The 27426-nt window shown below is 39.5% G+C and overlaps 1 protein-coding gene across 1 annotated transcript in view; it reads left to right on the forward strand.

The window, feature by feature from the left end:
- DOCK1 (dedicator of cytokinesis 1) overlaps positions 1–27426 on the forward strand; it is a 613707-nt gene that overhangs the window by 157542 nt on the left and 428739 nt on the right. Inside the window, exons 9-13 of the mRNA XM_077455510.1 lie at positions 6702–6783; positions 8138–8273; positions 16086–16158; positions 24547–24626; positions 26950–27075. Of these exons, the coding sequence (XP_077311636.1) occupies positions 6702–6783; positions 8138–8273; positions 16086–16158; positions 24547–24626; positions 26950–27075 (497 nt within the window). The remainder of the gene's footprint in view (positions 1–6701; positions 6784–8137; positions 8274–16085; positions 16159–24546; positions 24627–26949; positions 27076–27426) is intronic.

Consider the following 27426-nt stretch of genomic DNA (forward strand, 5'->3'; position numbering starts at 1 on the left):
CAAAAATGACAGTATGATGGAGCCCCCAAGCCTTCAAACAGTTTGCTCAGCATCATCGTCTAATCATGGAGAGAGTAGTTGATGTAGGTTAACTTTTGGCTTTAAATTGGTACTGTTACTACAGGATCTAAACAGTAAACAGCAAGTAGCAATATCTGTAGAAAGAAAAGGCAATATATTTACCTTTTCAACTGCCCAAGTCTTGAATCATCACCACCATGCTGCTCCCTTGCTGCCTTAAATAAGCAACACTTCTGGGTGTGTGAATTTCTGATACCCCTTCTGCACTTGATTCGAACACTAGATAAAATGTTTTGTGCTCTAGTTTTTTTATTTTATTTTAAAGGCAGCAGATAGACATTAAATACACAATGTGTGAATATGACACGCAGGCCAGCGATACAAAATGGTCCAACAGTTCAACATGGTACATTACATTAAAGAGGAAGTAAACCCTGATGAGTTTACTTCCTCTTTCATTCCCTGCAAAGGCAAAGCATAATGGACTACTATGCATCGCATAGTAGCCCATTATGTGTCACTTACCTGACACAGGAGCCAGCGATGTCACCGCTGTCCCCTGTAGTCCGGGGCATCCATCTTTTCGGTGGGGTCTCGCAGCTCCGCCGCTGTCCTTCGGCGGAGCCGCGATGACGTCACTCCCGCGCATGCGCACGGGAGCCGACACGCGCGGCAGCTCCATTGTTGGAAATGCCGCGCTCAGTGCGCCGTAGACAGCGGTGCCTGTCTTCGGGCAAATCTCTCCTAAACCGTATAGGTTTAGGAGATATTTCTTGGACCTACAGGTAAGCCTTAATCTAGGCTTACCTGTAGGTCAAAGTGGTTTGTAAGGGTTTACAACCACTTTAAGAAGCCAGTAAATCACCTCCGGGCTCATTTGTACTGTCAACATAAATCCACAGAGAAAAAATTTGTGCAGAAAGAGAGAAGGAAAAAAGTAGTAGGAAAGAGGGAGGACAGGTGAAAGGTTTGGAGGAGCACGTAGAAGCTGTAGATCTATCCTTTTGATATCAGATGAGGGTAGCTGTTTCTCTCTGGTGGTAAAAATCTGATGGCATAAAGCTTGGAAACCCATGGAACACAGGTTGTGTGAAACTTGCACATAATCTCAGTGAGTTTAGAAGTCAGCTTGTCATTTGTGAGTATCCAATGCACCTTACTGCTGGGAATGGAGGAAATGGTACAGCCAGGTTCTGGCCATGATTTGCTTAGCTGTAAAAAAGTGAGTTGTCAGGCTTAACTGACGTTTTGAAAGCCCATCTGGTTTCAAGTTGAGCATCGTCTCTCCAGGTAACCCCAAAGAGTACTTTCAGCATATCATAGATCTGTGTCTACAAAGCATTTACAATTGAACAGGTCCACCATACATGAATATAAATGCTCAGTTCTAGGCAGCCACAGAAACGAGTCCAAGCATGTCCTAGAGTACAATGTGCAGTTTGAGTTAAAACTAGGTACCAATGGTAAAGTAATTTTATAATTAGTTACAAGTAATTTTCTGGGAGTACGATTTGGTGTTTTCCCCGATTTGCTGCCATTGCTGTAGTTTCAGAGTAATGCTGAGATCTGATTTCTGTTTCTGCATATATTCATGATGGGGTAATGAGGAGCCTGTGGTAAGTATTGCAAGAGATGAAGCCTGGAGAGTGCTGATCAGTTTAACAGGGGGAGGGATCATGGACTGTATGAAGTGTTTGACTTGGTAGCAAAACATGTATATGTTAGGCAATTTTATCCTTTACTTGCAAAGTATGAAATGGCTTAGGGCCATGAGATGACAAATGGTAACACGTCCGTAAGCTTTAGGTCTACCCAATGCCAAAAGGCTCCATGAGTGTTCCCATCCTAGCGGAAAGGCAGGATTGCTGAGACAGGACATTAAAAATATATGGGGGACTGGAGCACTCCAGAGTATTTAAAGTCATCCTATATACGGTAGATGGATTGCATAATGACTGCATTCTATTAGGTTCTACTAGGATCTATTATGTGGAAGTAGCCATAAACGGTTATTGATTTGGTATAAGGGCACAGTCCACTGTTTTAAGGGATACCCAAATGGGTATTTCACTTTTGGCATGCTATTTGCGCCAATGATAGTCATTATGCAAATGTATGACCCCCCAGAGCACCCTGAGGCAGGCTCTGGTAGTGGGTTTAGCCATTTTAGGTCTATGGCAGTGCCAGATGAATTTTAAAAGCTGTTACTGGAGGATTGAAGTCAGGATCCTAATGGGCAACACACAAAAGAGATGCATGATTTTTGGCAAATATGATATCTTGTCCATATGTGGCCAAGTCAAGAGAGTGGGTAATCCATCCAGATGATTAACAGCCTTTTGGGTTTATTAAGAAGCGGCAGATAATTAGTGGCATAGAGGGGGTGAAAAAATGGGGGCCAGATAGATTTTGAAGTATGAGAGGCGATTGGATTCTTAGTGTTAGCCTTTGTACACACGGCCGGACATTCCAGCAACAAAATCTGTTGGATTTTGTCCGAAACTGGTGTTGCATACACTCGGTCGGATAAAGTTGTCAGAAAATCCAATCGTTTGTAACGTGATGACGTTATTTCGTTACGACTGGACTATGTTCAGGCTAGTAGCCAATAGCTTTGGTCTAAGAATTTGATCTGAGCATGCATGGCACTTTGTCCGAATTCTCTACAAACGATCGGACTTTGTCCGATCGGATCATGTTGTCGGAAATTTTTTATATCCTGCTCTCAAACTTTGTTAGTCACACATTCCAACGGAAAAAGTCAGATGAAGCCCACACACTGTCGGATTATCCAACAACGCGGTCCGATCAGACATTTTATGTCTGAATGTCTGACCATGTGTACAAGGGCTTAAAGAAAAAAGCTCTGTAGCATACCCAATTGTTTTTATGTCAGAGAAACATTTAATATTCGGAACTAGGAGCGATCAATATCAAGGACTTTCCCTTGGAAGTAGGCTTCCTGGTGTTGGAAGTCATTTACTCTGTCACATTTAAGTGACGTGGCCAGCTTAATGCAGTCATCCCTAATCACCACCTTGTAGACTTCCCACAGTGTCGATAGGGAGATTGTGTCACAGTAGTTAGTTTTAAGATATTCTAGGATGGAATAACAAATGTAGGCTCTTGAGGATTCTACTGACTGCAGAGAATCATTGAAGGTCTAGATGCGTTCTGTTGGGGCTAACCAAAGTGAGCTAAGAGTAAGACTGGCCATACACTATACAATTTTATTTTTTTATTTTTGTACAATTTTCCTTTAGATTGACCAAAACCATATAATATGAGGTCAAATCTTAACGCTTTCCATTTGTATGCAATCAGGCAGGCTCTTGCACTACATAGTTAAAGGTACAACTAAAGGAATTTGAACAAGAAAATTGAATGTATGGCCAGCCTATGGGTGGCTGCACTATGATCTGACCGAGGGACAGCTACTATAATTGAAGTTTAGAAGGGTAGGAACCCGTTAAAACAAAGGGTAATTGAAGCTTAAATGGGTAGAAAAGTGATCTATTCAAAAAAAGGTATTATATGAAGAGAAATGGAATGTGTAAATTTTGGTTGTTGGATTAATTTTACACCAACAGTCAGTCAATAACTGGTGTGTCAGCATATTTCAAAATTAGGCTGACAAATTGGATATTATTGTCTGAGTTAAGTCCCATACATACTATCAGATTATCTGCTGAGTTTTTCCTTCAGATTTACCAAAACCATATAATATGAGGACAAACCTTAGGAGTTTCAATGTGTATGCAATCAGGCAGGCCCTTGCACTACATGGTTTTGGTAAACCTGAAGGAAAAACTCAGCAGATAATCTGATAGTGTGTATGGGGCTTAAGGAACCTATCGAGTGTTGGTTGAACAGCAAAATTGCTGTCTCTGCATAGGATGAGTATACTCACTCGATGTGTTTTGGTTCGAATAAATGTGTGAAGGGGAGTTGGTGGTTGGGTGCATAATAGGTGACAATGGTTACTTCTTAATCTTGCAAGTGTCTCGTTAACAATAAGTAGCTCTTTTCTACATCTAAACTTAATGACCTTACCAAAGGCTCTGAGTATTGCTTGATGCTTGGTCCTGACATTGGCCAAATATATTTGGGGTTAATGTGGACTAAGTTAGCCGGGTGAAGAGGAGTTGGAGAAGTGGGTCTTCTGTAGGCAGACTATATCTGCTTCCAAAGAGTCTAAATGGTGGAACGTGATGGTTTGCTTGGACCCTTAACATTAAGGGTCGCAAAACATAGCTTTGCAATGTAAGAGTGAGAATTTGGTAACCATACGTGGCTTTTGGGTCCCAGCTAGGGCTGGGCAGGGGCGACTCAATTTTACAGTGCTCCAAATAGGAAAAGAGGGGAATGAGTATGGAGGAAAGGAGTCCAGCTGAAGGAATCTAGGATTAAGAAGGAGAAATGCATGGTTTAATTATACTCAAAACTGTACAGAAACCGGTGTATGCCGGTGTTGCCTAGTTTCTGATTATGTGCATACACCTCAATCATTGTAGTAGTATGGACATAAACATATCTAGATCTGAGAGATCTTACACAAGAGGTAGTTCCATCCACAATACACATTTATTGATGGTTACGTAATATATACAAATTGCACACCAAACTTTATTTACAACACAATGTACAGTGTAGGTCCCCTGGCTTACATGATATTTTCAAATTACCCACAACCATATTTACAATACTATATAAGGTGCAAGTATAGCTTTGGATTACCGTTTAACTTCAGGTCGGCCCATGGTGACTGCTCTCTGTCCCCAAACCAAAGAGGGACTTAGCTTGGTCACAAAGCATTATATCCCCCTTCCTTTCTGTACTGTGGCTAATATAATTTTCCATAATTAGTTACTTTATCTAGTAAATGTATATTTGGCACAGCCTGGTTGGATGTGTTAAAGAAGGCTGTTTACTACCCAGGTGAGATGTTATCAGGAAAAACAAAAGGCCAACCTTTTGAAGTTTAATTACGGTAACACCAACACACCACTCAATACTTTAAATATAGTTCCTTCTAACTGAAACATATTTCTAATTGCAATATTATTTATAACTGTTAATGGAAATTTCACGTAAACCCATTGTGTAACACTGGGCACATTTGCAGTAAGCAGTAAGTTGCACTATGTACTTGGAGGCTAATCTGTGAGCAACAACCACAAGGGGTTGCAGACTGGCATCTGGGAAGCAGTGACCCCCCCCCCCCCCCAGGAGCAATGGGTGTAAGTAATTAACATCTATAAGAGCATCAATATCAGGCTAGTGAACAGTTTTCCCATCACAACGTTAAGGCCAAGTAAACATTAACAAGTTAAAATAGCAATTGTAGTGTAAAACACAGCATTTTCTGCTCCCGGAATTACCTGGCTTAAAAAAGGATCAACAAGAAGAATATAATTGACCCTGTGGGTCCAAGTGTGCTGAAGAGAGAAGGGTCAAAACATGGCTGGACACAGGTCTGGTGAGGAAACTGCATCTTAATCACTCAGGAGAGAGATGGCCAGCAACTCCATCCAGCCTATTAAGCAAAGATGAGCTGAAGAGACACAAAAGGACAATGGTATACACCATAAGGGCATGGCAGTAAAGGCATTATAATAAAAGTAGGGTTTACTGGGACATCTGGACTAGGGATGAGCTCAGGCGTGTTCGCATGGAACATGTGCAGAGCCCACCAGGAAGTCGGTGCAATGCTGCGCTAATCACAGGCAATGAGACATTTCCCAATCTCTGTAGCCACACATGGGGGCAATATCTCACTACCTGTGATTAGCGCTGCGCCAACTTCCTGGCGGGCTCTGCACATGTTCCATGCGAACACGCCTGAGCTCAACCCTAATCTGGACAATGTGGGCATAGTAAGATTCAACAGAATGGCATAGCAATAGTTGTTTGGGGCAGGTGAGATTGTGAAAATTCCTTATTACAGAGGCAGTAGGCAAACTGACTCATGGTATCCATAGAGAAATTGAGAATAGGTAAAGGGGGCAAGTTGCCTAAATTCTACTGGTAGTCTTTTCCCTGTAGGCCAGCAAGACTGATTGGAATACAGCTAGAGAGTCCAAATACTGGATGTACTTCAGAAAATGGGGATATTTTAGCTCTGGGAGCTGGACCCTTGAAGTGGAGTACTTTGTAGGGTGCAGGGCCTTTCTGGTACTAAGGCAAATGATCGAATGGTGAGTACGCTGTCTCTGGAGCTAGCCAGAACTTTAAGTTTTCCCTGCTGTAGCTGCCACATTTGCTGGACGACGTGGTCTGTTAAAGAACGTGGGAAAAAAAAAACAGATATACCTGCAGACTCAACAGTTAATAAAACTATGTTACCAGGAAAACATTGCAATGTTAATGCTTTTGACGAATTGCATCATTTATGTAAATTTTGCTTATAGCATCACTTTAAGTGTTGCATGACAGGTCCTCTTATATTGTTTAAGGAAGTGCTAGAAATGTTCCTCTTGTGCATTTTTTTGACTATTTTTTAACGTGTTTGCTTAAAAAAAAGAAGAAGAAAAAAAAAAAATGTCATACTGTTTATTAAGACTTGAGCTCCGCTGAAGTAAGATATGTCAAGAAGCCCAGGCTTTCAGTTCATTGTAATGTGTATTTTTTCCAATAGAAAATGTTCCTACTCCAATCGCCTATCATTTCTATTTTTGCAGTGAAAACTATTTGGTGCGCTGGTCAAGCTCGGGCCTGCCGAAGGATATTGAGCGGCTGCATAATCTACGAGCAGTTTTCACAGTAAGTTATTGCATTAAGTGTTCCGGGATGCTCTTCAGAGAGGAGGCGGTGGAAAATTAATTAGGAAGTTTTATATCATTCTGAGATCGCAGCCCGGTGGTTACAGAGACCTAGATAGACATGACTATTCCACCCTGTAGAAAATAATTTTAAGCAGGTTTTCCTTACCGTTGGTCAGTCGTGCAACACCTCAACAACTTCTGCAGTGTTTGAATACTACTACTTGTCCTATTAAAGTCTAACTCCATAACAAACCTATATGTCAGCTTTGCCCGGGTGCTGGCTTCCTATATGTCAAGGGAATCCATTGTGAGTGCACCTTTGCCTGTTATGGTTCACCTCTCTACTGATACAGAGAGACAATTTACTGCAGGAGAATATTTGCACTGTTGCCACCAAAAGATTTTCAAGATGGTGGGTGACTGTCAGATATTTTTGGATATAGTTTTCTAGTTTAATAGTAAGATTTTTAGCATGGGGTTTACTAAATATGACCAACATTCCTAATACTGATAAGCTGTACTTGATTTTATTGCATAAATCTCCATCAACTTAAATTCATTATTTTTCCCCGTGGGCACCCACTCCCCTGTCAGAGCCTTGTTGTCTTTGCCAAAGTGTCTTGGGGGATTGAAATTCAGGCAGAGCAGGACAAATGGCAGCTTTGCCTGAACAGTGATGCTCCGATTCAGTGAAAACAAATAACCAATCCCATGGCATTTTTAACAACAGTTATGTTTTTCTGTATTTTGCTGGGTATAATAAAATCAAGTTGTTATCTTTTATAGTATAAATTCCCTTTAAGCAGTTTCCTTTTTGTTTCTGTAAAGGTGATTTTGTTTTCCCAAAGAATGCCTGTGCTGCTCATGTTGCACTCCTATTTTGCAGTTGTCTTGTCTAAGAGCAGGCACCACAAAATGCCAGTTGATACTATAGTTGGCCAAAAAAAAAAAAAATAACCTTTATGGCGTGGCCGATGATCTGAGTTTATTATTAAGAGCTCACCTTCTTTTGACTTTGGGACCAAGTCCTGCCAGATTGTGGGGAAGATGGGGGAAGTGATACAATGAGCTGCAGCAAATACTGTATTGTTCTCTGCACAGTGACAGTGCGTATGGTGTGTGCTGTCACTGTGCAATATGCATTTTGGTGGGTTTCTTGAAATGCACTAGTTGCATTATAGTAGATAGATGGTAAGGTATTGCATTTTGGGTTACATTGTCATGATTTTACATCTCTGCAATAAGAAATTGGGGAAAGGAATAATGAGGAAGTATGTAAAAGATGTCTTGCACTGGGATAAATGTTAATGTGCTGCATTATTATAATTTACTTAGCTTAACTTTATTTATAGGACCTTGGCAGTAAAGACCTGAATAGAGAAAAGATAAGTTTTGTATGCCAAATTGTAAGAGTCGGGCGCATGGAATTACGGGACAATAGTACAAGAAAACTTACATCAGGTCTAAGGAGACCCTTTGGCGTGGCAGGTAACACATTTCTCTCATTTTATTCTTGTAATCACATTTTTATTGAATTTTTTTTATTGTTTTTGACATAAAGACTCAAAAGAAAACAAAGAACCATAACTATGTTATATCCTCTATAAACGAAATATAGCTTAAAAATTCAGTGTAATTGAGTTGAGGAACCCATTAGAGACATATAAACTGTAATCCAATGTACACGCATGACTGCTGATCTTAGGGGTATCATGGGATCTTTTCCCAGACACACAAATACCCTCTCATTCCACATCCATTTTATGAGTACCCAACAGACTATCTCCTCACTGAGCAATGGTGGAGACGAGGTGCAGAAGAGCTGTGAATAAAAACAAAAAGGCCCAGTACCCCTCATGCTATAGGCAGCACTGAGGAAAACCATTTAAACAGGGTGGTGGCTTTTCCCCTGCTCTCGGGCAAGGTCCTATATTGACATCGCTCTCTTTCTAGCTTATTCTTCGTGACACAGCATATGACTAATTTGACTAAAGATTTCACTGCAGCTATGTCTAAAAACATCTTGGAGGAAGATGAGGTGGACACAGAAGAGGACTCTGTAAAGGAAGTCTCACCTCCTACATTTTGAGGCACAAGCGAAGGCTTCATGCCGTATGCTTTCTACTGTGAGCTCACTTATTGATAGGGTGCATACTACCCTTTAGCAACACCAGAATCTCCTCAGCCTAAACAAGCTCCTATGGGCACAAAAGAGCCAGCAAAGTCTAGAAAGACTTTCTTTGCACATAATTAACTGTCCTTTGCATGAGGATTGGCCAAATCTTGAAAAGATATTTATTCCATAAAAACTCTGAAAAATGTCCTATGGAAAAGTAAATTATAAAAATAAGTGGTCTGTTCCAGTAGTGGATCCTGTGATTTCTGTCCTCGACAAACGTCCCATTGTTGTTCTGGAGGATATTACCTCCGTTTAAAAATTCTGATGATGTACACTTTGAAACACTACTAAAGGCAACTGGTCCTTTCTTACAACCGGCCCTTACAGCTATGTCCATTTGTCAGACTGTTGCTAACTGAACTGGGTAGATGAATATGAAACGCAACCCTGTCTTTAAAGGACCCTGTTCATGACATGGGTGCCTACTATTTTGTGTTGATGCCCTAGAAAACTTTTTTCCATGTCTCTAGGCTGACACTGCTCTGTGCTAATGCACAGAATTTTGTGGTTAAAGGCTTGGTCTGCTCAGCCTGCTTGCAAAAGTTGTTTTTCCTGGAGAGCCTGCTTTGTCTAAGGGAGCAGGCAGCTAAATCGCCAGGAATTTTCTGTTCCTTCCACCCTGACCTTCCTAGTCTGCATCTGCGCCGTAGTACTCTAAAGACACAGCTTTCTATTATCCATTCTATTCTAGAGACCTTTGGGTTCATGCACTCCTTTTTCAAGCCCATTAAACAAGGAGTTGAATATGGCTCCTGTGTCTCCCTGGTATCTAAATCTAATATGTTTGGTACCTCAAAAGCCTTCCTTTGAACTCATTTGAGATATCCCATTGTGGGATCTCAGGAGAAAGGGTGGCGTTTTATGTGGTACCTCTGTCAGGTGTTTTTCTGTGGCATGTTTTTTTTTTTTTTTTTTTTCGTGTAAGGAGACATTTATTGTCTTGTCTTGGGGACAAGGTGGTCCAGAGATCGAGACCATCCTTTCTCCCCAGGGTTGCCTTTTTCCTTTACCTCAGTGAGGATATTGTCCTCCCTTCTCATGTTTCCTGCTCCAAAGCATGCCAACAAGATTTAACTAGACTGCCTGGATGTATCAGAGTGGTTAGGACAGTGATGGCAAACCTTGGCACAGCAGATGTTTTGAATTACATTTCCCAGCTAAACTGCAGAGTGCATGAGCATCATGGGAAATGTAGTTCCAAAACATCTGGGGTGCCAAGGTTCGCCATCTGGGTTAGGGTCTACCAAGCTGCAACATCTGTCTTCCCTTTTTTGTCATCCCTGAAGGTACCGGGCTGCTAATTTTTAGGGCTTATACTCTCTAGGAACAGGTTCTTCTTTTCCCATTACACTGCATATGTCAGTAATGAGTTACAGTTTTGCAGGTTTGCAAGTCTGCCACCTGGTCTGCTTGTTTGTTTATTTTTTTACCAGATTTCTTTTTAAGCTGCTGCTGATGTGAGGTGTTTTAAGCTGTCCTCTGAGATATTTGGGTCTATTGACTGTTCTTTTTGTGTGCCTGTTTGCTATGTTTTCGCCCACCAATTTTTTTTGCTCAGGGATGTCCCATAGTCTGTGACACTGTACCAGTGATGGCAAACTTTGGCACCCCAGATGTTTTGGAACTACATTTCCCATGATGCTCAACTACACTGCAGAGTGCATGAGCATCATGAGAAATGTAGTTCCAAAACATCTGGGGTGCCAGGGTTCGCCATTACTGCTCTATACCGATGATTTTTGCTGACCAGTAAATACGGTACAGGTCCGCTCCCTTTTTTTATGTTAAAGAACATGACCAGTTTGTTCTTTTCTCCCATTATGTTTTACAAAAATCTCTGAAAACAAAAGGGATTTCTACTCTGTTATACTTGGCGGTGTGTATAAAAAAAAAATTCTGTTCTGTACAGAAAATATTGTGCTGTTGGTGTATTAAATAAAGAGTACTGTTTGACGTCAAGTATAATTTTCACTTTGAGACCTCAACCTCTCTTCTCCTGTGTTCAGACATGTGACAGCAATTTCGCTAAAGAAACTGTGAATTATCTGTGATTATAGGTTAATTAAATTTGCATGTTTGTTTCATTAGTAATGAAAAGGTAAAGCTGTGGCACACTCTATTTACTTGCTATTGAAATGATTAAGGCACACTGCAATGATGTGTATACAAAAACCTAGCCTAAGGCCTCTTATTTTTCTCTTTTTTTATTTTTTTTATTTTTTTTATTTTTTTATTGAGTGTAATAGATTTTTATAATAATGTTTCAAGTGCTGTTTAAATGAGCAGCCAAGTTGGCCTGTGTAGAAGAATTATACACTGTACATAGTTTACAGCTGTTAATAGTCTTATGTGAAAGAAGTAAAAACAATTAGGACTTGTGTTTGCAGACATGCTACCTACTCAGCATGTTACAAATGACTCGTAGGTCTGGCCTAGGATCAAAAAATTCACGGCTCCCATAGAGCTTTTTCCATTTTGTGTTCCACATGAGTCATAATGAATCAATGGTAGGGGTGGACACGGAGACAAAATTACCAACATTAACACCCAGTGGTCTTAAAGGGAAAGTATAATGCATTGTCAATGAGCACATATTTTAATTTATTATTGCACAGGATGTTTTAAAGTATTTATTTTTTATGTGTTTTTCACATTTTTATGCTTTTTGTTTTTTTATTCTTAAATGACAGAGATAGCAAATTAACCACCACAGAGGCAGGTTACATTAGCCACTGAGAAAACCTTGCCTCCCTGACAGATGTGTGGATAAGATATCAGCCACATATGGTGGGAATTGTTTTCAATGAGTCAGCCAAAACGAGTCAGCCTATTTGTAAGCAGTGTCAATTTCGTTGACGAAAATATTTTCATCTACTAAATTAACATTACTTTAGTCTAATAAAATACAACTAAAATAATTCAGATGACTTCAGTAGGCCTAAAACAAAAATTTCATTTTAGTCAAAAAGACTGAGTAGAACAAAATCCACATGTGACGTAAAAACTAACACTGTAAGGCAATGGGATATCCTGCTATATACTGCTGCTGTACTGATACAAAAAAAATGTTTGAAACATTTGTAGGACTCACCAAGAGTACCGTAGAAAATGGTGTACAATTTGAATAAACGCTGGGAGAAGGAGAGTTCTTCAATATCAGAGTTCTCCCTGCAGCATTAACCACTTGACAACAACTATAAATATATATATATATATATATATATATATATATATATATATATATATATATATTTATATAAAAAATTAGTTGGGTTCATATGTTTGGACACAGGCACAACTTTCATACTTTTTTGCTCTGTATGCCACCAGAATAAAATGAAACAATGCAAATTAATTTGAAGTGCAGACTTTCAGCTTTAGTTCAAGGGGTTGTATCCTAAAAAAAATACTGCCTGAAGTCTGGAACCCATGGATATTACCAAAGACTGTTTTCTTCTTTCTGATGCTTTGCCAGGCTCTAACTGTGTCTGTCTTCAGTTGTTCTTTGTGGGTCTTTCTGCCTTTAGTTTTGCCTTCAGCACGTGAAATCCATGCTCAATTGGGTTGTGAGATCATATGATTGACTTGACCATTGCAGAATAGTCAACTCCTTTTTCCTTCAAAAGCTTTTGGGTTGCCTACGATGTGTGTGTTTTGGATCATTGTCCATCTGTACCGTGAAGCATTGTCCAATCAACTTTGCTGCATTTGGCTGAATCTGGGCTGACAGTATATCACTTTCTAAACACTGCAGAATTCATCCTCCTGCTTCTGTCACATTATCAATAAACACCAATGACCCAATGCCACTGGAAGCCATGCATGCCCATGCCATCACACTGCCTCCACCATGTTTTACAGATGACATTGTGTGCTTTGGATCATGAGTTGTTCCAGGCCTTTTCCTCACTTTTTTTCTTCCTGTCATTCTGGTACAGATTCATTTCAGTTATAAAAATCTGAAAAAATGGGAATCCCACCTAACACCTGTGTGTAGTACTCACCCTATATGATTGGGGGGGGGGGGGGATGGGTTTAATCAAAATATAATAGACAAGGATATAAGCAAAAAACAAAGGGTTCTACATGACCTATAGAGTTTAACTACAGAATTTATTGCATCAAATGTCATAAAACATTTCTAGCACAAACCCCAAGGCCCCCACATATCCAGAACCCCCAATGGTATCCTCCCCCCCCCCCCCCAAAGTACTGCCCCCTGTATGGGACAATGATGCACCACCCCTCGTAAAAGAGACCAAGGGCTGGGGGTTTGTCATGATGATATGTTGTATAGTAACAAAACATGTAGACATTGACACTGGGGCATGCACTCCCCTCTGTAACCACCTCTGATTACACTAGAGCACACCAGCTGATCATCAGACATGAGTACAAACGATGGTCTGTGAGTACACTGAGCATATTGAAGCTGTGAGGAGTTTTGTTCCATTTGTGATAGATCGGAATTACCTGCACGCTGCGGGAATCCCTTTATGCTGACATTCATCGTCACACTTGACACTGGCTGGCAAGCTCTCAAGTGTAAAGATAATTGACCTTACACAGCACTTAATCCTTGCTTCATTCATCTCCGCATATCCGCATCTCAGCTTTCCCTCCTTCCATGTTTCCACATGGACAGCCTGCTTCACGCAACAGCAGTCGGGATTGACCAGCTATTTGGTTGAACCTTACCTGTATTAGCAGTGTTCATCAGCTGGTTATTGGGCGGGCTGACATCGATTGTATATTGGAGTGTCTATTGCATTTTTTGATCAGCCCCATTTTTAACATGACTGACTGACCCATGACCGTGCAGATTTCCTTGTGGGTTTAGTAGAGTGTGGACATATATCGGCCAGTGTATCCCAGTTCCATTACAGGGTAGTGTGTTATATGCCCTTTGTATTTACAGAGTTGATCACTGCCCCCTTTTAGGAACAAGTTCTGGGGATCCTTGATAGGTTGGCTTAGAGCCATCTTTAAAAAGATGGGGGGTGTTTGTATTGGGTAGGGTGGGCTTAGCCCCGTGTGGGGATTGTGTCCCCTACCCCTTGGTCTCTTTTAGGAGGGGTGGTGCATCATTGTCCCATATAGGGTGTGGTACTTTGAGGTTGTTTTGGGGGGGAAAGGGGATACCATTGGGGGGTTTTGGATATGTGGGGGTCTTGAGGTTTGTGGTAGAAATGTTTTTTGTATGAATTTTAATGCAACAAATGTGTAGTTCACTCTATAGTGTAGAATCCTTTGTTTTTTGTTTTATATCCTTGTCTAATTTTAGTTTCATCCATCCAAGGAATGCTTTTCCAGAACTGGTATGGCTTTTTTTTAGGTGTTTTTTTGGCAAAGTCTAATCTGACTTTTCTATTCTTCAGGCTTATGAATGGTTTACACCCTTTGTGAACCCTATGTATTTGCTCTTGTGAAGTTTTCTCTTGATTATAGACATTGACAATGATACAACCACCTCCTGGAGCGTGTTCTTCACTTGTCTGAATGTTGTAAATGGATTTTTCTTTACCATAGAGAGGATCCTGTGATCACCAACCACTGTTGTCTTCTGTGGACATCCAGGCCTTTTTATGTTGCTGAGCTCACCTGTGCGTTATTTCCTCAGAATGTACCAAACTGTTGATTTGGCCACTCCTAATGTTGCTGCTACCTCTCTGGTGGATTTGTTTCATTTTTGAAGCCTCACAATGACATGTTTCACTTGCATGGCCAGCTCCTTTGAATGCATGATGTAGGTTCACAGCAATAGATTGCAAATGCCACACTTTAAATCAACTCCAGACCCTTTATCTGCTTAACCACTTCAGCCCCAGAAGGATTTACCCCCTTCCTGACCAGAGCACTTTTTGCGTTATGGCACTGCGTTGCTTTAACTGACAGTTGTGCAGTCGTGTGACGTTGCACACAATCAAAATTGACGTCCTTTTTTCCCCACAGATAGAGCTTTCTTTTGGTGGCATTTATGAATATGTAAACAGTGTTCGCACCACGCATGTGAGCTATCGCTGTGAACGTAAGAGCAATAATTCTTGTACCAAACCTCTAACTCTAAACAGGTAACCTGTAACACCATTTAAAACAATAACCATGGAGATTTTTAAGTACCGGAGTTTGTCGCAGCTAAAAATTTAGGGTCCCGATTGTGTTTTTTTTTTTCCATTAAAATGTTTTTAGTTTTTTTTAAACAAAATTATGTTTGAAAAACTGTAAATACTGTGTGACATAAATAGCGATGATTGCAATTTTATTCCCTAGGGTCTCTGCTAAAAATGTATCGTGTTTAGGGGTTATAAGTAATTTTCTAGCTGATTTTAAACAAAAGTGCCAGAAAAAGCCTGGTCTTTAAGTAGTTAAGCAGTGAGAATTCTTTTGGACACTGTAGGCACCACACTGCGGCCTGCATTTTATGAATGGCTTATAGAAGTCAGGCCCCAGTACTGTATAGAGAAAACGCTGCAGTTCGCTTCAGGCCCTATAGATTTGCATTGTAAAAAGAAGCAGTAAAGCACAATTGTGTACATATGGTATGCAATGGGCATAAATGGCTGCCCTTGTGTACATAAATAATTGCAAAGTTTGTGCAAAGCATTAACTTGCATCTGTAAGATATTATTTACATCACAATGATCTCTTTCACACGTATCTAATAAATTCTGGAAGCTACTATAAATTTACTTTTGGGATGAGGTTACCTCAAAATAATGGAATGTCTTGTTTGAAATATCTGTAATTCAGCTTAGTTTGAACCTTTTCTACTTCTTAAACTGGGATGGCATTAATTGATTCTAGATGTGAACCCAACAACTAGTTTATTAAAATAAAAGTTCTTCTGTTGACTAGCATTTCTCTTTTGTAAGGCAAATGTCTGATTGGTGGCTTTGAGGTAAGACAATGTTATTTAAAAAAAAAACAAAAAAAAAAAACAGCTTATTCCTTTTTATAGAAGGGAAAGTGAAGCATCCAATGACAGATGCAGAATAAACGTACTTATTTGATGAATTTAAAATCGAATGTTTATTCCATCTATGCACTCCAATAAAATATTCCATCCATTAACACACTTGGCTACCCGGAGGACTGTATTAATTCTATGTTTCTTCTTCCAGTAATGGATGTGACTGACATAATTACAGGAAAACTCGATGACGAGGACAAACAGCATTTTATACCTTTTCAACCGTAAGTAAAATTATAGTAAACGTGCATAATTATAATGCAGATGTCGACATTTTAAATATTTTTTCCCTGCATTGATAACCTCAGAATGCATTTCTTTACAGTTTTGCTTGCGGTTTGAGTGCACAGGTTAAAACTTATTGTATGGTGCTGGAGGGTGAATTTACAGATACGCTTTTCATGAATCTTGAAGATTAAAGATATCCATCCTATACATAATTGCAAACATTTGGTAGTGATGACCATGGCCATTGTTTAAGTCATCATTTTTTCATAATCTAGCTAATAAAAATGTAATGTGATCGTTACATATTTGGTAAAGTAGATGTATAGGTTTGTTTAATTGTACCACTTTAAATGGTAATCTAGACAAAATAGTATTTTTTTTTTTTCCTTTTTGGATGTTAAATTCTTCCAGTGTTCAGTTTGGATTGCTGTCTGTTTCCCCACTGGGGAGAATCACCTGTATGTCACCAAAAGAAAAAATGGAAAATCCAAAATTTTAGAGTTGTTCCCAAAAGAGGTAAGGGGAAATCTTCTGATGGGACACCTGTTTTGGGGACAACTGTCTAATAGGGGAATTTCCCTTTTTTATGAGAGATTTCCTCTAACTTCCTGTTTGTCATTTTAACAGGAAATGAGGGGAAATTTCCCCAGTGGTTCACAGACCGCAAAAAAAAAAAAAAAAAAAACGTGCAGGGGTTTTAACTCTTCCGAACTCCTACAAAAAAAATGTTGGGCTATATATAAGTGACTGTATCGCAAACTATACCATGCCATACAAAGAAACCATTGTCACCAGGTGAGCAAAAGGAAAATGGACTATCTCGGATTATATATAATATACAACTTGATTAAATAATGGTATGTATACACAAAAAAAAGGGATAAATGTAGATCACATAGTATTACATAAAATGGTTACAAAAAACAAGTGTGTCGCACTAATGTTGCATCAACCTAGCTGATAGATTCCAAGGTATGTGGCACCAGGATTACCGTGGTATATCCGATATCCTCTACCTGTTTCACAGACTGTGCCACTTTTTCAGGAGGCGGATTCAGGATTATCATTGAATATATTCATTTCATTTTCATTTTGCTCAGCTGGAGACCATGAGGGATGGTCTCTGGTTTCTTTGTATGACTACGTTAGGATGAAGGTACCCTCCCAATTGTTTTTCTATTCCCTTCAGAGGCTTCATAATCTATACCAGGGATATCCAATTAGTGTAGCTCTAGCTATTGCAGAACTACAAGTATTTTTTCAACAGCTATCGTTCAGTTAATTGCATATCCCTGATCTATACCATGCACCTGTTTCTCTTAAATTTGCTCTATTACAGAGCTGCAGGCTCCCGCAGAAGCTTACCATATATACACTTCCAAGCATGGCGAGTGCCTGTTTCCCCCACAGTGCACTGTGTTTCTATCCATAGGCCCCTAAGTTAATATCAGGACACGGGGAGCAGCAAATTAAACCACAATGTACTTAAATGACCCTGATCTGCAGCAAGAGCTACATCTCTCTTGTGTTTCTCTTTGATTTTGACAATCTGCGTTCTCCAAAGATGTCAAGTCTCCCCTACATGGCTAACTCTAGAACCTGGTAACTGGTTGTTCATCCACTGTATGCTTAGTTGTAGGAGGCATGTGGATTGTCACATACCACCTAGAAGTGGTATATTTTATTTTATTTTTTTCTTCTGGGGGCTCTGGTAGCAAGGAAACATAGGGAATGTTGAACAACCAGCTTGCTGGGCTTTGCATTAAATCTGTTCATTTTACCTTGCATGTAGCTCAAGGTCTGCTTTAATTTGTACACAACGGACACAATGAAGGCAAGCAAAGCCTGAATCAGTCGTAATGCTTCTTGAAAGCATACATCTCTGGTTTGCTTGACAGTTTACACCAGAAAAAGTTGGTGTTTTATTGGTTGCTAATTAGTTTCAGCATTTGATGTTTTGTTGAATAAAAACAGAAGTGTCCAGTGTGGCTCTCCACCTCCTCTGCAGCCTATGGGAGCAAAAACATGATTTCAGTCTATGGAATCGTAATAACAACGAGCATGCATTATTTAACCTACTCGTGGCCCTTACCACAGCCAAACATTGGACCGACATGATTTCTTACCAGTCCGTCGTCCTAATGCACAGTGACATTTTATTGTAAGATTGTGTGTGAAGCCTTTGAATGGTTACAGCGGTACAGTGTGAATAATTCAGGAAGACAGCTGTTTTATGGTCTTATATAACAAACAATACAAAATCATTGTTCCACATTAATTAGGACTGAACGCCTCTGCTAGGCGCCCGCTGACCTTGCTTATAATAATGTTCTCTGCTTCTCAGGGATTTACCTTTTATGACACTTGGGCGCATTGAGCGCTTTCTGAAGCCTTGCTTTCATCAGTGTGTAGGCACGCTGGAGATTTCCTCAGACATCAGACAAGCATAGTCACCGGCTCAAAGGCCAGCTAGTTATCCACTGCTACATTCAAATAATGACTAAGATCTATATTAGGGAGATCACGCTGGTGATGGCTCCTCCAGTCGATGATGCATGTTCATTTATGAAAAATTCCTTTAATTGCAACCACAGTTATAGCACTGGGAACTGAGACTTGTAAATCTGTAATCTTTCTAGAGTATATATATATATATATATATATATATATATATATATATATATATATATATATATATATATATATATATATATATATATATATATATATATATATATATATACATCTCGGTATACAGATTTTTATATTTGTTTTAATTGAATGTGTAAAAGGTCATTTAAGTGTAGATTATATTAACAAAGCGTGCAGATATGTTGACTTTTCATAAATACATGTATTGGGTCAGATAAACAGAATACGACTTGCTTCCAATGACCTGTTATAGCAATTGTGCAATTTTTGTAGATCTAACTGCACAGTCCAAATAGGTTTGACAATGCTGACCAGTGCACAGATCAATCCAGCAGCCTTAGTCCCCCCCCCCCCCCCCCCCCGCCCTTCCTTAGCAATACAAATGTACATGAGGATGTGTACAGTATAATATGAGGAGAGTGGCCATTACTCATCTGTACAGTGGGAGACAAATAATTATTTATTCCAAGGCATTTTATAAGCAAGAATTAATTGGAAAATAAAAACTACAGCAGGAGACTGGTAAGTGGGGAAAAAATAGACTTCAGTCATGCTTAAAAAAAAAAACAAAAAAAAAAACAATGCTGTAAATGCGTAAGCTTAGTTTGCTTCTTATTGACACTCTAAGCTTTGTGTAGGCCTTCAGCAGTTTGTATGGATGTTAAAAACCTACAATAGACCCAGGAGTCGGCGGGAAATGTCATCTTACCTAGGGTGCAAGTGAGATGTTGCAACTCAGAGCTTATTATTTATAGAAAGAAAAGGACACCTTTTAATTGGAAATTAGTTATTTAACACTTTAATTGGAATAAAGTTAGTAAACATTCTATCTAACTTTATTACAATTTTATAAAGTTAGCTAAACCTAAGAACAAATATTGTACTACATTGTGGTTGATCGGTCTTTAGATGTATTGGCTGCATTCGTTTATTTTCCGTAGTCTTTTTTAATTTATTTTAACTTGGCAATCATGCCTGTAACAAATTTTCTGGCCTTAAAGGACAATGCTTATTCATTCGTATTCATTCGTATCTCTAAAGGAGCAGCAGTGTCGCCCTCAGAAAAAGTATTAGGACTACTAAACACAGACCCTTCGAATCATAAGGGGGGCGGGGGGTGGTGTGTAGTCCACAAAGAGATAACCTGTGCAGGTTAAATATTGCTTGGGATTTCAGTTCAGCACAGGCAGGGAGCAAGGGATATGTTTAGCGAACTGGCAGGATCAGCAGGTTTTTTTTCTTTTACATACATCATGGGACACAGAGTTGGGCTAATATTCATTATCTGCTAGGTTATACTTCATCTCCAAGTTAATGGACACTGATAAACCAAAGCTCTTTTAGACAGGAAGTGACCCCCTATATAACCCATACAAGAAGTACATCTTGTTGGCTTGGAACAGGAGAAGATAAACCCTGGATTATCTCCTCGGGCATGCTGAAGTCTAAACTGGTGGTTGCAGGATCAGAACCTGCGGAAGGGAAGATCCTTCCACCTGGTAACTTGAAGAATCCTGAATACAGATGCTAGTCTCTCAGGCTGGGGAGCGACCCTAGAATGGCTCACAGCTCAGGGGAAATGGTCAAGGACAGAACAGATCCTGCCCATCAACGTCCTGGAATTATGGGCAGTATGTCTAGCCCTTCGGCCTGGATGGCAGAGCTTCAGGACTGTGCTATCAGGGTTCAGTCCGACAATGCCACTGCAGTAGCCTATATAAAACAACAAGGAGGTACCAGGAGTCGTTCAGCTCTGAAGGAGGTGAACCACATACTAGCCTGGGTGCTGATTCTATCGGCAGTCCATATTCCAGGAGTAGAGAACTGGAAGGTAGATTATCTCAGCAACCAGCAGATCTTCCCAGGGGAATGGTCCCTACACCCAGGGCTGTTCCAGGAAATTTGTCAATGTTTGGGATGGCCAGAGGTCGACCTACTGGCACCCAGGTTCAACCACAAGCTACAGCAGTTTGTGTCCCGAACAAGAGAACCTCTGGTAATCAGAGCAGACGCTCTGGTAGTTCCATGGAGCCAGTACTCCCTGGTTTATGCTTACCCTCTGATCCCTCTCCTTCCACATTTTGTTGCGGATTCGGAGCAAGTGAGTTCCAGTCATTCTGATGGCACCAGCCTGGCCCAGAAGGCCCTGGAGATTGTGAGACTGACAATAGATGGGCCATGGGCGCTTCCACGTCACCCCGATCTACTGTCTCAAGGTCCTATATTCCACCTCAATTTACAGTCTCTAAATTTGAGGTTATGGCTATTGAAGCCAGGGTTTTAAAGGACTGTGGCATCTCGGGACCAGTGCTGTCTACCCTAGTGAATGCTAGAAAAGCTGTCCCTAGGAAGAGCCATCATAAGGTATGGAAGGCTTGTATTGCCTTATGTGAAACCAAAAGTTAGCAGTCTCGGAAATACGTGTTTGGGAGAATTCTCTTTTCTAGTCAGCTGTGGAAATCAAATTGGCTTTGAGTACAGAGGTCAAGTTTTGGCCATATCAGTATTCTTCCAAAGTCCTTTTAGCCTCCCATTTACTGGTCTGAACCTTTATGCAGGGGGCAACTTGCTTGCTTCCCCTTAGGACACAGAGTAAGGCTAATATTCCCTTTAGGGTGAGAGCTCATTCTACCAGGGGTGTAGGAACCTCCTGGGCTTTTCGCCATCAGTTATCAGTGGCTCAGATTTGTAAGGCTGCTACCTGGTCTCCATTGCATATGTTGACAACATTTTATCAAGTGGATGTTTGAGTAGCCAAGAATTCAGCTTTCGGTCGCAGTGTACTGCGGGGTGCCTTATAAAGTCTGGCTATTGTTTGTCAGGGTGTCTCCCTCCCCTCAAGGTTATCGCTCTTGAGGGGAGGGAGACACCCTGCCAAACAATAGCATTAGGAGACCAGGTCTCCTAATGCTATTGTTTTTACAGTACATCACGGGACACAATCCTCTTTTTGAGGATTTGGTGATTGCTACAAAACTAGTACTTCCTGTATAAGAGGGGTTATATAGGGGATCACTTCCTGTCTAAAGACCCTTGGTTTACCTGTGTCCATTCACCTGGAGATGAAGTATAACACAGCAGGTAATGATTATTAGCCCAACCTCTGTGTCCCATGATGTACTTAAAGAACAGGATTTTACAGGTAAGTATGACAAAAAAGTCCTATTTTTTTTTTTTTTTCAAGTATTAAACAGGGATAACAAAACGCTTTCAATGGTATGTTTAAAAGACCAAAATAGAGAAAATTAGAGAAGTTCCTTTATAGGGTTTACGTACATTTTATTTGTCTTTAAGATGAATGTTGTTCTTTTTGTTAAAAATAAATAAAAATACTTTAGGATTGATTGATTTGAAGAAAAATAAGATATTTATTGATTGGTGCACTTTAAAAAGATGTTATGGTTAAAAAAAAAAAAAAAAAAAAACGAAAAAAAAGGCCCTTTTAAGCACTTGCATTATGGTAATTACTTCAGCTGGTATAAACATTGAAAGAGTTGTTAAACAGGAACTGTATCTGCGTACCATCAACTGAAAACACTAATTAATTTTTAATAATGAAAACAAACTCACCCATCTGTCTGTGTTTCCATGTTTTATTTTGTTAAGAAATCACTGTGAAAAATGCCTTCCCGCAGCATGTTTAGTTGTGGCCATCTTGAGTAAGGGCAGATGATTCATGAGCATTTACTTTCAGGAATCCATCTGCCCTTAGCTCAGGCATGCATGCAGGAGTGTGTACTTAACTGAGAAAGCCCTTCCTCCCTATGAAGGGGAAAAAAGAAGCCCATTAAGACTCATGGGATGTATGGCATCATTTTGGGCTTGTAACCAGGAAGCTAATGAAATAAAAAAGGTTTAAAACAAGTGGATCTAATATATAGTAATACAATAATAAATAATAAAATAATAAAAATAGTTAATGAGTTAATGCATCAGTTTAGTTCAGCTTTAAACTGATACTATTTAATGTTACTGCTAACTACAAATTATATATACATACATACATATATATATATATATATATATATATATATATATATATATATATATATATATATATATATATATATATATATATAATTCTACAGTCATTGTTACCAACTATTTATGTATAATTAAATGTGCGGCAACTATGCATAATATAATATTAATGTACCTGCGTCCCAGTAGTTTTAGTACGGTACCGTTGGTATTCACAACACTATATACAACTTAAATAATATAAAATTATCCTCCTAGAAAAATCCATAAAATCATTTATACATTGATCAAACAGAATAAAGCAACAAATACAAGCGGGAAGAAGAGACTCCTTCAAGAACTGGACCTGTTTACATAATGCCCTACTAGCATGGGGGATCTGTAATAGATGCTTATCCAGTCTATCACAACATGTTTCGCTTCCTCAGAAGCTTTAGGAGGAGTAATGAATCTATAGAAAAGAGACAAATGATAATATACAGGAAAAAATTAATATATACATACACTATCACATAGATACACATGCACATTATTTATATGTGTTATTCTCCACTTCACTTGTAGTTGGCCGTCATAAAGACCTGAGTGTCTTGGTAACTTGCATTATTTTTTTTCAGCCTTTAAAAGGTTATTTTACTTTTAAAAGGTTATTTTTTACTTTTTTTTTTTTCTACCTCATTGAACCATTTACAATTACACTCCTGGCTCACATAGCAAACAGCTCTCTTTTTCTTCTGGTTTCGAAGTAGTTATAATCGCCATTGATGAGCAGAAGTGAAAGACCTTTGTTGCTGTGTTCTACATCAATGGGCATAATTAGCAGTGATGATCAGAACAGCCATTACCTGGTTGTAATATTTCATTTCTTGTGTCGCCAGGCCTCTTTATGATTTACACATGTTTTAGCTGGGCTTTAGCCACACTCTCCAGACGGAATCAACTAACGCAAGGCAAAAGTTTGCTTTGAAATTTTGTATATATATCGCAAATCCTGGTGTCACAGAGATCAGAGCTTAGGGGAAATTTCCCCATTATAATCCCATAAAGAACTTTTATAATAAATAAATAAAAAAATAAATAAAAAAAGTTGGCTGGAATTTGGATTTCCATGGGCCATAATAATTTTTTTCTGGTGTTCTGTAGTACAGATCAGTAGGTGACAGCCTAGAGTGACGCTGGAGGACTGGTAAGCTGTAATTTATTACATGTGTGCTATTGGGTTTAGATTCAAGTCAAGTTTACCAATTTGTGATTTGAGTTGCATAATAGTGTGCAGCCAAGATTTTTGCACACAGAAAACAGAGGTGATTGTTACATAATTTTACATTTTTTCTTGCCAGTAAGCCATTGTGCTGCTCCTGTAAAGATCAGCATATTTTGGGTATCACCTTTTTTGTTGGATAAATTAACTTTAGTGATAGTTTGACCTCTGGGTGCAGGTTTCCAATTTTCTGGAAACTGTCACAGACACGCTCCGCAGGGCTTTAGGGTCCTAAACTTGCTGTTTCTCTTCTGCCATTATTTCCTGATCACTGATCTTTCTGTCTTTCTTGTCATTTATTCCTGTTCTCTGTCTCTTGTGGACTAATACATGCGCTCTGTTGCACTCTGTGCTTTAACCTCATCCACTCCCTTGTTCCTGTGGCCCTATGTCCCCTGTGGTGGTGTCTGTGATGTGCACCCTCCAGGCTAGCCTTGGATGACGTCATCCGCCACAAGCCGCTCAACCTATCATCCCGTTTTTCACCCAGGGTGGCGGGAGAGAATGATTTCCTGCAGACGGTCATCAACAAAGTCATCGCCGCCAAGGAAGTTAACCACAAAGGTCAAGGTATGTGCTTTCATGCAATATTAACATTTGTGACCCAGCTGCCGCAAGCATTCTCTGCTGCTTTGTAATTAAAATATCACTGTACCAAGTGGAAGGTTTTTATTTTAATTAAAATTAATGATTGCATTCTAGAACAAGGAGCAGATAATTTCTCACCTCCACAGGAGACGTGCATCCAGTTGGTCTGTTAGAACAAATCTCATTATATAAACTGCATTCGTTTTCATTTGCTTTGTGCAAATAGAATTCTTCAGACTTGTTTTTATGTCAACATTGCTGAAAGGCTATTGTAGTATTTTCAGTTAAAGTGAATCGTACGTTAGGCAAGGTTGTGAGTTGACTTTCTTAAAAACTACTTATTTACAGCTACCCATACATTGAGCTATGCCAGGTTTATTCAGAACATGGCCGAGTGGCTCAGGCTGCGGTGGACTAGAGCTGGCGGCTCAGGCAGTGGTGGAGCTGCAGTTAATTTAGCCATCCAAAGTGAGGCCAAACCTATAAATGAGCTTTCCATTTATATGAAGTGCATTGAATGTTTAGAGCCACCTCATTGGCACATATCTGCATTAATATGCAATGTACTAAAATAAATGTTAAGAAAAGGGGCAGTTAAAATGAATAATGGTATCTTGCCTGTGCCCAGTGTGTTTTACCTGTTTTGTATATGGAAGCAAGTATATGCATTTTAAAGTAGAACTTTCATTAGAAAATTAAGTCCTGTTAGATCACTTCAGGCTGACCCCTTTTGCAGGTTTAGTAATGAAAACATTAAAAATAAGTGCCTATACTGTTCAAAATCCAGTGATACACTGTTTCACCCTGCTCTGTACATGCTCAGTTGCGCTTTATTTTTTTGGCACTGTGCCGAATTTGTTGTGGCCAATCTTTTCACAGCCTCAACAAAATGGCAGCCTCCTGCAATAAGAAACTGGAACAGTGCTAGAGGCAATTTACAGCACATGCTAATTGTTGTAGCATAATTATTAATGTGGGATGTACAGTGCCTTGAAAAAGTATTCATACCCCTTGAAATTTTGTCATGTTACAACCAAAAATGTAAATGTATTTTATTGGGAGTTTGTGATAGACCAACGCAAAGTGGCACATAATTGTGAAGTGGAAAGAAAATGATAAAATGTTCTTCCAAATTTTTTTACAAATACCTGGAAAGTGTGGTGTGCATTTGTATTCAGCCCCCCTGAGTCAATACCTTTTGCTGCAATTACAGCTGCAAGCCTTTTTGGAGGATGTTTCTACCAGCTTGGCACATCTACAAAGTGAAAATTTTGCTCATTCCTCTTTGCAAAATAGCTCAAGCTCTGTCAGATTGGATGGAGAGCGTCTGTGAAAAGCAATTTTCAAGTCTTGCCACAGCGAAAGGTGGTTCTACAAGGTATTGACTCAGGGGCTGCTGAATTCAAATGCATGCCGCACTTTCCAGATATTTATCTCTAAAAAAAATTTGGAAGAACATTTTATCATTTTCCTTCCACTTGACAATTATGTGCCACTTTGTGTTGGTCTATCACATAAAATCCCAATAAAATACATTTACATCCTTGGTTGTAACGTGACAAAATGTGGAAACTTTCAAGGTGTATGGATACTTCAAGGCTCTGTGTTTCTTTCTAAACAACATTATTTTTTAGCAAGCTGTTATGGGTAAAGTTCCCCCTTAAAGTTAGATTCCTTTGTATAAAACGCATGTTTGATTCAAGACTACACTCCGGGCAGGTGTGTTAAGGAAAAGAAAAAATACAGAACGTAATCCAGTTCTTTTTATTTTTTGCAAACTTTTAAATATATCTACACATACCAGTAGCTAGCATAATATATCTTGCAATGTCTTGATCCGCCTTCTGTAGTCACCTGTACAGCAGCACTTGGACCAGAAAAGGAAAGGGAAGAACAATAAGCCAATCGGGGCTATATAGCTTTGTATGCTGCTGTCAGTTAACATGCATCCTAGAGGTAGAGAAGAGCTGCTGCTTATTCATTGTACATTCATGGTTTGACTTGCATTCTGGATCAACGAGCAGAGAAGTCCAGGACTTTGCTGGACTGTTTGGTATGGGGAATTTGGATTGCAAATGTAACTTAACAGAATTACATTTATAATCTCGGATCTGTTCAATTGCTATCCTGGAGTGCAATTAAGGCACATGGTAATGCATGTAACAGAATACAAATGAAATAGAAAAGCTCATACATTTTTTTTAATGATTTTCTACATGGTAAGGAAAACTCCTGTATGTATGATTGAAGCCTTAGATGAAATCAAGGTAAACTGCATTGTGTAAACGTTTCCTTCCTCCTTCAGGTCTTTGGGTCACAATGAAACTGTTGCCTGGTGATATTCATCAGATTCGCAAGGAATTTCCTCATCTTGTAGACAGGTCTACAGCTGTTGCTCGGAAAATGGGATTCCCTGAAATTATCATGCCAGGTAACCTCACATTTTTACTGAATGCAGGCATTTTAAAGCACATTTTAAAAGGATACTATAATCCACATCTTCAAAAATGATGCCTTGTATCAGAATAAGCTATTTAGAGATATGCGTTGACCTAAATCTGCTTTTCTGGCAGCTGGTTGAACGTAAGGACTGCTGTCTGTTGTGTGAGAGCAGCGGGTCTGTCTTCCACAGCCCACTATGCCCCCTGCATATCCAATGAGCAATGCTCACACTGCTTGTTGATTGGAGAACAGTAGGTCTTACTACGTGCAAATGTGTTGGCTTGTTGTAGATGGACCCCAGCTCTTCTTTCCGTGTGTATAAGTGAGCATTAGGTAAGTG

This window comes from Lithobates pipiens, unplaced genomic scaffold (genome assembly GCF_037356315.1).
Source record: "Lithobates pipiens isolate NorthernLeopardFrog02 unplaced genomic scaffold, aLitPip1_a1.2 Scaffold_25, whole genome shotgun sequence".
Taxonomy (NCBI): Eukaryota; Metazoa; Chordata; class Amphibia; order Anura; family Ranidae; genus Lithobates; species Lithobates pipiens.